This window comes from Carcharodon carcharias, chromosome 5, assembly GCF_017639515.1.
Source record: "Carcharodon carcharias isolate sCarCar2 chromosome 5, sCarCar2.pri, whole genome shotgun sequence".
Classification (NCBI taxonomy): Eukaryota; Metazoa; Chordata; class Chondrichthyes; order Lamniformes; family Lamnidae; genus Carcharodon; species Carcharodon carcharias.
In genome coordinates this window covers 5,456,667-5,470,786 of record NC_054471.1, presented here as the reverse complement: position 1 = coordinate 5,470,786, position 14,120 = coordinate 5,456,667, and the positions used below count along the sequence as shown (strand labels likewise).

At 50.8% G+C, this 14,120-nt stretch overlaps 1 protein-coding gene across 1 annotated transcript in view; it reads left to right on the top strand.

The window, feature by feature from the left end:
* LOC121278340 (phosphofurin acidic cluster sorting protein 1-like) overlaps nucleotides 1-14,120 on the top strand; it is a 765,476-nt gene that overhangs the window by 312,774 nt on the left and 438,582 nt on the right. The window contains 2 exon segments of the mRNA XM_041188648.1: nucleotides 10,645-10,734; nucleotides 11,825-11,950. Coding sequence (XP_041044582.1) covers nucleotides 10,645-10,734; nucleotides 11,825-11,950 — 216 coding nt within the window.

Genomic DNA, 14,120 nt, shown 5'->3' with positions numbered 1-14,120 from the left:
CCACTTCTCAACAACCTACTGTCCCCCCCCCCATCCCACTGCTCAACAACCTACTGTCCCCGCCCCCATCCCACTGCTCTCCACCCCACTGTCCCCCCCCTTCCCACTGCTCAACAACCTACTGTCCCCCCCCCATCCCACTTCTCAACAACCTACTGTACCCCCTCCATCCCACTGCTCAACAACCTACTGTCCCCCCCCCATCCCACTGCTCAACAACCTACTGACCCCCCCATCCCACTGCTCAACAACCTACTGTCCCCCCCCCCCATCCCACTGATCAACAACCTAAAGTCCCCCCCCCATCCCACTGCTCAACAACCTACTGTCCCCCCCCCATCCCACTGCTCAACAACCTACTGTCCCCCCCCCATCCCACTGCTCAACAACCTACTGTCCCCCCCCCCCCCATCCCACTGCTCAACAACCTACTGTCCCCCCCCCATCCCACTGCTCAACAACCTACTCTCCCCCCCCCATCCCACTGCTCAACAACCTACTGTCCCCCCCCCTTCCCACTGCTCAACAACCTACTGTCCCCCCCATCCCACTGCTCAACCACCTACTTTCCCCCCCCATCCCACTGCTCAACAACCTACTGTCCCCCCCCCCATCCCACTGCTCAACAACCTAATGTCCCCCCCCCCATCCCACTGCTCAACAACCTACTGTCCCCCCCCATCCCACTGCTCAACAACCTACTGTTCCCCCCCCATCCCACTGCTCAACACCTACTGTCCCCCCCCCCATCCCACTTCTCAACAACCTACTGTCCCCCCCCATCCCACTGCTCAACAACCTACTGTCCCCCCCCCATCCCACTGCTCAACAACCTACTGTGCCCCCCCATCCCACTGCTCAACAACCTACTGTCCCCCCCCATCCCACTGCTCAACAACCTACTGTCCCCCCCCCATCCCACTGCTCATCAACCTACTGTCCCCCCCCCATCCCACTGCTTAACAACCTACTGTCCCCCCCCCCCCATCCCACTGCTCAACAACCTACTGTCCCCCCCCCCATCCCACTGCTTAACAACCTACTGTCCCCCCCCCATCCCACTGCTCAACAACCTCCTGTCCCCCCCCCATCCCACTGCTCAGCAACCTACTGTCCCCTCCCCATCCCACTGCTCTCCACACGACTGTCCCCCCCCCATCCCACTGCTCAACAGCCTACTGTCCCCCCCCCCATCCCACTGCTCAACAACCTACTGTCCCCCCCCCATCCCACTGCTCAACAACCTACTGTCCCCCCCCCCATCCCACTGCTCAACAACCTATTGTCCCCCCCCATCCCACTGCTCATCAACCTACTGTCCCCCCCCATCCCACTGCTCAACAACCTACTGTCCCCCCCCCATCCCACTGCTCAACAACCTACTGTCCCCCCCCCATCCCACTGCTCAACAACCTACTGTCCCCCCCCCCCATCCCACTGCTCATCAACCAACTGTCCCCCCCCCATCCCACTGCTCAACAACCTACTGTCCCCCCCCCCATCCCACTGCTCATCAACCAACTGTCCCCCCCCATCCCACTGCTCAACAACCTACTGTACCCCCCCCATCCCACTGCTCAACAACCTACTGTCCCCCCCCCATCCCACTGCTCAACAACCTACTGTCCCCCCCCATCCCACTGCTCAACAACCTACTGTCCCCCCCCCATCCCACTGCTCAACAACCTACTGTCCCCCCCCATCCCACTGCTCAACAACCTACTGTCCCCCCCCCATCCCACTGCTCTCCACCCGACTGTCCCCCCCCCCATCCCACTGCTCAACAACCTACTGTACCCCCCCCATCCCACTGCTCAACAACCTACTGTCCCCACCCCCCATCCCACTGCTCAACAACCTACTGTCCCCCCCCCATCCCACTGCTCAACAACCTACTGTCCCCCCCCCCTTCCCACTGCTCAACAACCTACTGTCCCCCCCCCCATCCCACTGCTCAACAACCTACTGTCCCCCCCCCATCCCACTGCTCAACAACCTACTGTCCCCCCCCATCCCACTGCTCATCAACCTACTGTCCCCCCCCATCCCACTGCTCAACAACCTACTGTCCCCCCCCATCCCACTGCTCAACAACCTCCTGTGCCCCCCCCATCCCACTGCTCAACAACCTACTGTCCCCCCCCATCCCACTGCTCAACAACCTACTGTCCCCCCCCCATCCCACTGCTCAACAACCTACTGTCCCCCCCCCCATCCCACTGCTCAACAACCTACTGTCCCCCCCCATTCCACTGCTCAACAACCTACTGTCCCCCCCCCATCCCACTGCTCAACAACCTACTGTCCCCCCCCCATCCCACTGCTCAACAACCTACTGTCCCCCCCCCATCCCACTGCTCATCAACCTACTGTCCCCCCCCATCCCACTGCTCAACAACCTACTGTCCCCCCCCATCCCACTGCTCTCCACACGACTGTCCCCCCCCCATCCCACTGCTCAACAACCTACTGTCCCCCCCACCATCCCACTGCTCAACAACCTACTGTCCCCCCCCCATCCCACTGCTCAACAACCTATTGTCCCCCCCCCATCCCACTGCTCAACAACCTACTGTCCCCCCCCATCCCACTGCTCAACAACCTATTGTCCCCCCCCCATCCCACTGCTCTCCACCCTACTGTCCCCCCCCCATCCCACTGCTCAACAACCTACTGTCCCCCCCCCATCCCACTGCTCAACAACCTACTGTCCCCCCCCCATCCCACTGCTCAACAACCTACTGTCCCCCCCCCATCCCACTGCTCAACAACCTACTGTCCCCCCCCCATCCCACTGCTCAACAACCTACTGTCCCCCCCCATCCCACTGCTCAACAACCTACTGTCCCCCCCCCATCCCACTGCTCAACAACCTACTGTCCCCCCCCCCCATCCCACTGCTCAACAACCTACTGTCCCCCCCATCCCACTGCTCAACAACCTACTGTCCCCCCCCCCATCCCACTGCTCAACAACCTACTGTCCCCCCCCCATCCCACTGCTCTCCACCCGACACTCCCCCCCCCATCCCACTGCTCTCCACCCGACTGTCCCCCCCCCCATCCCACTGCTCAACAACCTACTGTCCCCCCCCCATACCACTGCTCAACAACCTACTGTCCACCCCCCATCCCACTGCTCAACAACCTACTGTCCCCCCCATCCCACTGCTCAACAACCTACTGTCCCCCCCCATCCCACTGCTCAACAACCTTCTGTCCCCCCCCCATCCCACTGCTCAACAACCTACTGTCTCCCCCCCATCCCACTGCTCAACAACCTACTGTCCCCCCCCCCATCCCGCTGCTCAACAACCTACTGTCCCCCCCCATCCCACTGCTCAACAACCTACTGTCCCCCCCCATCCCACTGCTCAACAACCTACTGTCCCCCCCCATCCCACTGCTCAACAACCTACTGTCCCCCCCCCCCATCCCACTGCTCAACAACCTACTGTCCCCCCCCATCCCACTGCTCAACAACCTACTGTCCCCCCCCCATCCCACTGCTCAACAACCTACTGTCCCCCCCCACATCCCACTGCTCAACTACCTACTGTCCCCCCCCATCCCACTGCTCAACAACCTGCTGTTCCCCCCCCATCCCACTGCTCAACAACCTACTGTCCCCCCCCATCCCACTGCTCAACAACCTGCTGTCCCCCCCCCATCCCACTGCTCAACAACCTACTGTCCCCCCCCCATCCCACTGCTCAACAACCTACTGTCCCCCCCATCCCACTGCTCAACAACCTACTGTCCCCCCCCCATCCCACTGCTCAACAACCTACTGTCCCCCCCCATCCCACTGCTCAACAACCTACTGTCCCCCCCCCATCCCACTGCTCAACAACCTACTGTCCCCCCCCCATCCCACTGCTCTCCACCCGACTGTCCCCCGCCCATCCCACTGCTCAACAACCTACTGTCCCCCCCCCATCCCACTGCTCAACAACCTACTGTCCCCCCCCATCCCACTGCTCAACAACCTACTGTCCCCCCCCCATCCCACTGCTCAACAACCTACTGTCCCCCCCCATCCCACTGCTCAACAACCTACTGTCCCCCCCCATCCCACTGCTCAACAACCTACTGTCCCCCCCCCCATCCCACTGCTCAACAACCTACTGTCCCCCCCCCATCCCACTGCTCAACAACCTACTGTCCCCCCCCATCCCACTGCTCAACAACCTACTGTCCCCCCCCCATCCCACTGCTCAACAACCTACTGTCCCCCCCCATCCCACTGCTCAACAACCTACTGTCCCCCCCCCATCCCACTGCTCAACAACCTACTGTCCCCCCCCATCCCACTGCTCAACAACCTACTGTCCCCCCCACCATCCCACTGCTCAACAACCTACTGTCCTCCCCCCCCCATCCCACAGCTCAACAACCTACTGTCCCCCCCCCATCCCACTGCTCAACAACCTACTGTCCCCCCCCCATCCCACTGCTCTCCACCCGACTGTCCCCCCCCATCCCACTGCTCAACAACCTACTGTCCCCCCCCCCATCCCACTGCTCAACAACCTACTGTCCCCCCCACCATCCCACTGCTCAACAACCTACTGTCCTCCCCCCCCCATCCCACAGCTCAACAACCTACTGTCCCCCCCCCATCCCACTGCTCAACAACCTACTGTCCCCCCCCCCATCCCACTGCTCTCCACCCGACTGTCCCCCCCCTATCCCTCTGCTCAACAACCTACTGTCCCCCCCCCCCATCCCACTGCTCTCCACCCGACTGTCGTCCCCCCCCCAGCCCACTTCTCTTTAGCTCAGAAGAAGGGTTATACAGACCCATGATCTGTCCGGAATTTTACTTCAAGTGGCTGTATCCAGTCCACTTTCACCAGTTCCCCTCTCAGCTTTGGAAAATTTGTTTTCCCCCAGTTTAGAACTTCTACTCCTCTTCTGTCTTAGTGCTTTTCCATTATGTTCCTAATCTAACTCTATTATGGTCATTATCTGCCAAATGGTCCCCCACTGCTACTCCATCCCCTTGCCCAGCTTCACTTCCTCAGACTAAATCTAGAATTGCCCCACCTCTCATTGGGTTTGTTACGTGTTGACCAGAGAAGTTCTCTTGAATGCAGTTGAAGAATCCTGTGCCCTCTGTGCTCTTCACTCTGTCGTATCCCAGTTGATAGGATGGTTGAAGTCCCCAACTTTTATTTTTGTTCATTCGTGGGAGGTATAATAAATGCTGGCCAAGCCAGTGATGCCCACATCCCATGAATGATTAAAAAAGAATTTCCAGCTCTCACAGTGTTTTGCTTTGGTTAAATTTATAGTATCTATTAATGCTAAATCCATCCCTTTTTTCACTCAGTTTCTGAAAGATGGACTCCTGCTATGATATATATCTCCATGAGTAAGTGCACCTTCTGAGATCTTGCTTAATAGACCATTCTTCATGTGCAAAGCTAGACACTGATGCTCCAATATCCACATTAACAAGGTTTGAGCAGCCTGACAGAAGAAGCCATGAGGAGTCTTCATCCCTGCATTCCAGCCCTGCTTGGTCCTGACCTCACCTGATCCCTGCGCACCTCCAGTTTCCCAGCAAGGATCAGCATGGGAAGCCGGGCACATTCCCCTCTCATTGTCCAGGGTTCAGATCAATGGCGGGGCCAGTCCTGCTGCACTTGCTGACACACACTCACTCAATGAATACCAACAGGCTGACTCCATCATTGAACTCCTTCCTTTACCAACGCGACCAATGGGGAGATGTGCTGAGCCTTCTAAATCTCATCTTGTTGATTTGGATTTTAATCTTTTCCCACAACGTATAACTGAAACTATTTTCGAGAATGATATTTTCCACATCTCAAGAACATTTTTGTATTTCCCAGGGATGTTATCAGTCCTTTGATGAGAGAGGCACATGGAGCAACATGCGGAAGAAAGTAAATCTAATTATGCTCCTGCAGCTGCACTTTTGTTTCCACACATAAATCCAATTCTAGTTTCCAGTCAATGTAAAATGCTCTTTTTAGCTACTTGTTATGACATTGGTTTATGTGGATGCAGGAGCTAATTCCCATGGAAATGGACCTCAGTCACAAGGACCCAACTTTAAATATATCCTTTAACTGACCCTGCACTTACACTTCAGATGTACAGATTGAACATGTCACTTTGGCGCATTTAACTCTGCATCAGAATATTGTCTGTTTCAACCCCACTCCAAAACCTCAACATGGACTGGAGGCTGGTCTGGTCATAGGGTACTGAGGGAGTGTTGCACTGTCAAACAGTCACTACTTAGGAAGTGCACTGTCAGAAAGCCAGTACTGAGAGAGTGCTGCACTGTCAGAGGGTCAGTACTGAGAGAGTGCTGCACTGTCAGAGGGTCAGTACTGAGGGAGTGCTGCACTGTCAGAAAGCCAGTACTGAGGGAGTGCTGCACTGTCAGAGGGTCAGTACTGAGGGAGTGCCGCACTGTCAGAGGGTCAGTTCTGAGGGAGTGCCGCACTGTCAGAGGGTCAGTACTGAGGGAGTGCTGCACTGTCAGAGGGTCAGTACTGAGGGAGTGCCGCACTGTCAGAGGGTCAGTACTGAGGGAACGCTGCACTGTCAGAGGGTCAGTACTGAGGGAGTGCTGCACTGTCAGAGGGTCAGTACTGAGGGAGTGCCGCACTGTCAGAGGGTCAGTACTGAGGGAGTGCCGCACTGTCAGAGGGTCAGTACTGAGGGACTCCTGCAATGACGGAGGGGCAGTACTGAGGGGCTCCTGCGATGACGGAGGGTCAGTACTAAGGGACTGCTGTGATGACAGAGAGGCAGTACTGAGGGATTCCTGCAATGATGGAGGGGCTGTGCTGAGGGACTCCCGCGATGACGGAGGGTCAGTACTGAGGGAGTCCAGCCATGACGGAGGGGCAGTACTGAGGGGTTCCTGCGGCAACAGTGTATCAGTACTGAGGGACTGCTATGACGACGGAGGGTCAGTACTGAGGCACTCCTGTGATTGAGGGTCAGTATTGTGGATGCTACAGGCGAATAGTAAATAGTGCTGGTGCTATTTGAAGCAATTTCTTGTTGGCCGGAATAGACGTACTAGTTGTCTACCTTGTTTGCTGATTGTGTGAGGCAGCATCTGTGGAACAACAACAATGACTTGTATTGAAATGACACTGAGCCTATTAAACTGTCCCAGTACATGACACAGCAGCATTATAAAGCAAAATAAGACAGCAAGCCAAAAGCTTGGTCAGTGAGTGTCTTTAAGAGCATCTTAAAGGGAGGGAATTCCAGAAATGAGGGGCCAGGCAGCTGAAAGCACCGTGACCACTGGAGCTGAAGAGACCAGAATCAGAGGAGCGCAGGTATCCTGGTGGGTTGTCAGGTTGGAGGAGATTACAGATATAGGGAGGGACAAGGCCATGGAGGACTTGAAAACTAGGATAAGAATTTTAAATTTGAGGCGTTATTTAACTGGCAGCCAGTGTAAGTCAACCCGCAAATGAGTGTTAGGTGAATGGGATTTGGTGTTAATTTTTTACCCTCATTCATGGGATGCTAAGCCAGCATTTATTGCCCATCCCTAATTGCCCTCGAGAACGTATGAACATATAAATTAGGAGCAGGAGTGGCCACTCGGCCCCTCGAGCCTGCGCTGCCTTCAATAAGATCATGGCTGATCTGAATGTAACCTCAACCCCACATTCCCGTCTACCCCCAATAACCTTTCACCCCCTTGTTAATCAAAAATCTATCTAGCTCTGCCTTAAAAATATTCAAAGACTCTGCTTCCACCGCCTTTTGAGGAAGAGAGTTCCAAAGACTCAGGACCCTCTGAGAGAAAACATTTTCATCTCTGTCTTAAATTATTTTTAAACAGGGACCCCTAGTTCTAGATTCTCCCACAAGAGGAAATATCCTGTCCACATCCACCCTGTCAAGACCCACCAGGATCTTATATGTTTCAATCAAGTCGCCTCTTACTCATTAAACTCCAGTGGATACAAGCCCAGCTTGTCTGACCTTTCCTCATAAGACAACACGCCCAGTGTAGTAAACCTTCCCTGAACTGCTTCTCATGAATTTATTTCCTTCCTTAAATAAGGAGACCAGTACTGTACACTGTATCCAGATATGGTCTCACCAATGCCCTATATAACTGAAGCATAACCTCCCTACTTTTATAATCTATTCGCCTCACAATAAACAAAACCATTCTATTAGCTTTCCTAATTACCTGCTGTACCTACTTACTAACCTTTTGTGATTCATGCACTAGGACACCCAGATCCTTCGGAATCTCAGAGCTCTGCAATCTCTCACCATTTAGATAATATACTTCTGTTTTATTCTTCCTGCCAAAATGGACAATTTCACATTTTCTCTTGTTATACTCCATTTTCCAGATCTTTGCCCACTCACTTAACCTATCCATTTCATTTTGTAGCCTCCTTATGATTTCTCACAATTTACTTTCCTACCTATCTTTGTGTTATCAGCAAATTTAGCAACCATTCCTTCAGTCCCTTCATCCAAGTCATTTATATAAATTGTAAAAGTTGAGGCCCCACCACTTCTCACATCTTGCCAACCACCCACTGCAGTCCACGTGGTGTAGAAAGAGCCACAGTGCTTTTAGGAAGGGAGTTCCAGGATTTTCATGCAGCGACAGTGAAGGAACAGCGATATAATTCCAAGTCAGAAGGCTGTGTGACTTGGAGGGGAACTTGCAGGTGGTGGTGCTCCCATGCATCTACTGCCCTTGTCCTTCTAGCTGGTAGAGGTTGTGGGTGCTGTCAGGTGTTGTCAAAGGAGCCTTGGTGAGTTTCTGCAGTGCGTCTTGTAGATGGTACACACTGCTGTTACTGGTGCGTCAGTGGTGGAGGGATTGAATGTTGAAGGTGTTGGATGGGGTGCCAATCAAGCGGCTGCTTTATTCTGGATGGTGTCAAGCTCCTTGAGTGTTGTTGGAGTTACACTCATCTAGGTAAGTGGAGAGCATTCCATCACACTCCTGACTTCTGCCTTGTAGATGGTAAACAGGCTTTGGGGGGATCAGGAGGTGAGTTACTCGCCATAGGATTCTTAGCGTCTGACCTGCTGCTGTAGCCACAGTATTTACATGGCTAGTCCAGTTCAGTTTCTGGTCAATGGTAACCCCCAGGATGTTGATAGTGAGGGATTCAGTGATAGTAATGCCATTGAGGTGAGGTGAGAGTGACTGCCCTTGATATTTGACTGAGTGTGACATCAAGGAGCCCTAGCAAAACTGGAGTCAATGGGAATCAGGGGGAAAGCTCTCCGCTGGTTGGAGTCATACCTAGCACAAAGGAAGATGGTTGTGGCTGTTGGAGGTCAGTCCTTTCAGCTCCAGGACATCACTGCAGGAGTTCCTCAGGGTAGTGTCTTCAGCCCAACCATCTTCAGCTGCTTCATCAATGACCTTCCTTCCATCATAAGGTCAGAAGTGGGGATGTTCGCTGATGATTGCACAATGTTCAATACCATTTGTGACTCCTCAGATACTGAAGCAGTCCATGTCCAAATGCAGCAAGACCTGGACAATATCCAGGCTTGGGCTGACAAGTGGCAAGTGTTTCTGGTACCTTTGAGAAAATACCAATGGGTGTATCTTGGGTGACTAACAGGCCCAAGCTCCTAGAAGCTGCATTGACTACATCCACTTCTTCTGACACACAGTCACCACCCTGTGCTCCCTTTGCACCGCTGTGCAATAGGGCTATAGTCAAACCTGTTTTTAGAATGTCCTATTTGTGGGGTCGGCCATTTCCCTGGCTCAAATAACTGAATTCAGTGGCCATTTTTGCACTTTAATACCTGGAGAGGTATTAAGAGGCAGTACCTCAGCGAGAGTCAGTGACTCCAGGCAAGGAAGGAAGAACATTTGTAATGGGAGAAAGCAATACAAGAGGACTGTAAGCAGCTTCAAGTCTTTAATTCTCTTATAATTTATGTAATTTTATATATTTATAATTTGTTATCGGCTCCTTTTGTATGGAATATTTCTGTACCCTGATACTGTACATTATTCACCAAAGTAAAGAAAAATAATTAACCGATTCTGTCTCCAAACACCAGAAGGCGTATAAAAATGCCACACATCAGCATCAAGTCGGATTCCCTCCTCCTCTGTCAGTAAGTGGTTTGTTCAGCTTGTACATCCAGGTGAGAGACTCCAGGTGGATTAAGGAGGAGGGAGTTGTCCTGAACCACATTTATTTGCCTTTTGCTGCTGTTGAGCTGACTGCCACATAGACAGAAACTCAGAAACAAGTAGGGTGTCCTCTCTCTGTCACAGAAATAAATGGTTCCACTCCTACATGTCCTAACACAGTGAGCACACCTCCAACAACTGGCTTCCTCTCCCACTCACACACATTCAGCTCCACCATACTGTCAAAACTGAAAGGATGAAGTGTTTGGGATTATGGGTATATTGTCTTATTCAGAACAGCATGTTGAGATACTGTGTCACTGTAACACCAGCCTGCTCCATCAGCGTCATTGGAACCTCTTCGGAGATGTTCCCTTGAAAGCAATCTTAATAGGTCCAGGAGCAAGCGGTGGCTTCAAATGGCAGAACTCTCACTGGGTTGATTTACACAGCATGCTGAATAACGGAACTCTTTCTCTCTCATTTTGGACAATGTAGGGCTCGAAACGAATCCTAAGATCGAATGAATACCTTCTCCCCCCAGGTGGACTGATGGAGACTGAGTTAGAGCTCACCTTTTCCTTGCAGGTATCTACTATATGCAGATGTTTTGTCACTTTCTGCTTTCAAAGGACTATTTTACTTAACTGTTCTGGAAGATTAAGTCAGGAGGTATCCACCTCCCTTCAAGTGTGTCTTCCTGAGTCCTGAAGTATGCTGCAGTGGGTTGGAACTTTCCCATCGCCATAAATAAACCAACAAACTTCTGTGGATAAAATGTAGGGGCTTCCCTCTTTTGTATCACATGGTGAGATCCGAGTTTCAGCCAGATCTGGATCTCAATGAGAAACCACTTCATAGCAGCTGCTTTGGGAGGTCCAGGAAGCAGCAGCCACTGTTCAGCCGCACTGGGTTGATGTGCAGGGCAGGCAGCTACAATTGGCTTTAATGCGCTTTGGACACAGAGGGATCCTGCTCACTACCCAGTGATTGGTGATGGAAAGTAGATGTCAGGCGAGGAAAGGATCAAACCTGACTGCAGCAGAATAATCTGTCATATTCATTATTCAGGTCTGTTCAGTTAGTGGAGAAGTCCATAATTTTCAGGAGATGAGAGGGAGGAGAGAAGCTGAGCCCTGAAAGGTGATAATGCCACTTGCCTGGTCACAGTGGCAGAGCCCTGAACGGAGAGTCATTCCCAGGCCTTTCCTGCATGCCTACTTTCAGAGCAGGTCCAAGGACCAGATCAGCTGCCTGCTATCCCCTTACACAATTAATCTCCTTGAGCATGAGACTCATCATAAATGCACTTGAATCTATCTAGCTGCTGAATGGGGTCCTAGCATTTTAAAAAATTCATTCACAGGATGTGGGCTTCGCTGGCTGGGTCAGCATTTATTGCCCATCCCTAATTGCCCTTGAGAAGGTGGCGCTGAGCTGCCTTCTTGAATTGTTATTGGAGTGTGTACTCTCACTCTGACTTCCCTTTGATTGAGGCCTTTGCCTCTGTGATATGTTTACCTTTTGCGCTTGCAAAAACAAGTGAAGATGTAACTAATTGGATGAGGAATAGTTTGGCGTTTCAGAGGTCTTTGAGTGAATCAGCGCTCAATGAGGCAACTTCACTGTAGCTCTGGCTCATGAATTAAAAGTCTGTTCTGTTCTGTTCCATTGTCAGTATCCCCACTTCCTGAAGAGAGATGCGAACAAACTACAAATAATGTTACAGAGGAGAAAGAGGTATAAAAACCGGACCATTCTGGGCTACAAGACGCTAGCATTAGGGACGATTGATATGGCTGAGGTAAGCTTTCACTGCCCAACATTACCATTCTCAATTAGAAGACAACCTGACATCATCATTTCTGTCAGAGAGAAGTTCTGATGAAGGGTCATACAGACTCGAAACATCAACTGTATCCCTCTCCACAGATGCTATCAGACCTGCTGAGTTTTTCCAGGTATTTTTGTTTTTGTTCTAGATTTCCAGCATCCGCAGTATTTTGCTTTTATCATCATTTCTGTGCTATTTTCTTCTCTTCCTCTTATGAAAATGTTCACTCATAAACTGTACCTGATCCACGTGGATATCATTAACATGAGCCTAGACCGAAAGTCAGCAGGCTAGCCAATCCCAGGGATCAGAGGGGATCCTAGCAGATAGGTTTGTGAGCCATGACTCAACTGGTAGCACTCTTGCCTCTGACTGGGTTCAAGTCCCATTCCAGGACTTGAGCACAAAAGTTAAGGCTGACACTCCAGTACTGAGGGAATGCTACACCATCTAAGGTGCTGTCTTTTGGATGAGACGCTAAACCAAGGAGGCCCTGTCTGTCTCCTCAGGTAAATGTAAAAGGCTCCTTGGCACTATTTGAAGAAGATCAGGTGTGTTCTCCCCAATGTCCCTCCAATAATTATCCTTCAAAGAATATCACAAAAACAGATTAACTGGTCATTATCACATAGCAATTTGTGCACAAATTGGCTGCAGTATTTCCTACATTACAACAGTGACTACACTTCAGGAGGTACTTTATTGGCTGTAAAAGAGGCTATTGAAAAGCAAGCCTTTCTTTTTTTAATTTCCCTTTCCACTAATCCAGGAACACTGAAGCAGTTTTAAGACCTTTCCACTGCTTTGGCTGAAATTAATTAAAACTAACCAGGAGTCAGCCAGAAACCTTCTGAACTGTACAGAGCCACAGGATACTGCCTTTCCAATCGCGTCATCAGATGCCGTATATTCTTAAAGAGGAGCAGCACTGCGCATAGAAGTATTTAACTCTTTTTAACACATGCCCCAGCCCAAGTTACTCACTTATTAAGAAGAAAAAAAGTCACAAATTTGAGAGGAAAGGAGAATCTGGAGAATTGTGGGCCGGTGGAGACTCCCCAGTCTAGCCACACCAACACCCAGAGCCTTTAGGGCAGAGAGACTTGCAGATTTCCATTACCCTTTGAAGAAATGTTTCCCAATTTCACTCCTCATGGTCTAGCTTTAATCTTAAGGTTTGCCATCTTGTGTTGGATTCTGTATAGAAAGACTAGGGAGTGATGTATTCCTGTCGACCCCATCACACCGGATGCCTGAAGCAACAGCTCTACTCAGACTCAGTCACGGCAGGAGACTCCCAGGAGGACAGTGGAAATGCTTTAGGAATGTCCTCAAAGCATCCTTGAAGAGGTCAAAACATCCCCACCAACTCCTGGGAATCCCTGGCCATGACCATCCAAAGTGAAGAAGGCTCATCCAGGGAGACACCCAACACATTGAGAGACTTTGTTGGGAACGTGCAGAGGCAAGGTTGAGGCATCAGAGGGATCAAACAAACCTTCAAACAACTCATTTACTCAACCCTTCAAGCATCACCTGGCCTATATGTGACAGAGTCTGGACTCGTGCATTAGGCTGATCAGCCATCTGAGAACCAATCAAACCAGATTGAAGCAAACCTTCCTCGATCCCAAGGGACTGCCCCTGTCGGTCTATACTCCTCCCACTCCATAGGGAAGCTTTGTAGCTTCAATACCTGGAGACACATCAAACAGGAAGTCTTTTCTCTCTATTTACCCTATCAAATCCCTTTATAATTTTAAATGCCTCAATTAGATCAGTGTTGCTAACCATATTCACCACATGATAGAAAATATTCAGGATATTAATACAACAAATGCACAATCTTCTGAAAATAGATTTGATGTTTTAAACCGTTACCAGTCAAGACTGATACACTTACAACCACAGCCAGGAAAACAGACTTTGTAATTAAACTGTTCCAGAATGCAAGCCTGCTGTAAACACTCTCAAAGTGTGGTGACAATCTGTTAACTGTGGGGTTCTATTTCTGACAGTGTGCTCCGGTTTATTTACAAAATATAAATTTATTCACGAGTAAGCTGTCTTTATCAGAATTAGGAATATAGGAACAGGAGTAGGCCATTCAGCCCATCAAGCCTGATTCGCCATTCAGTTA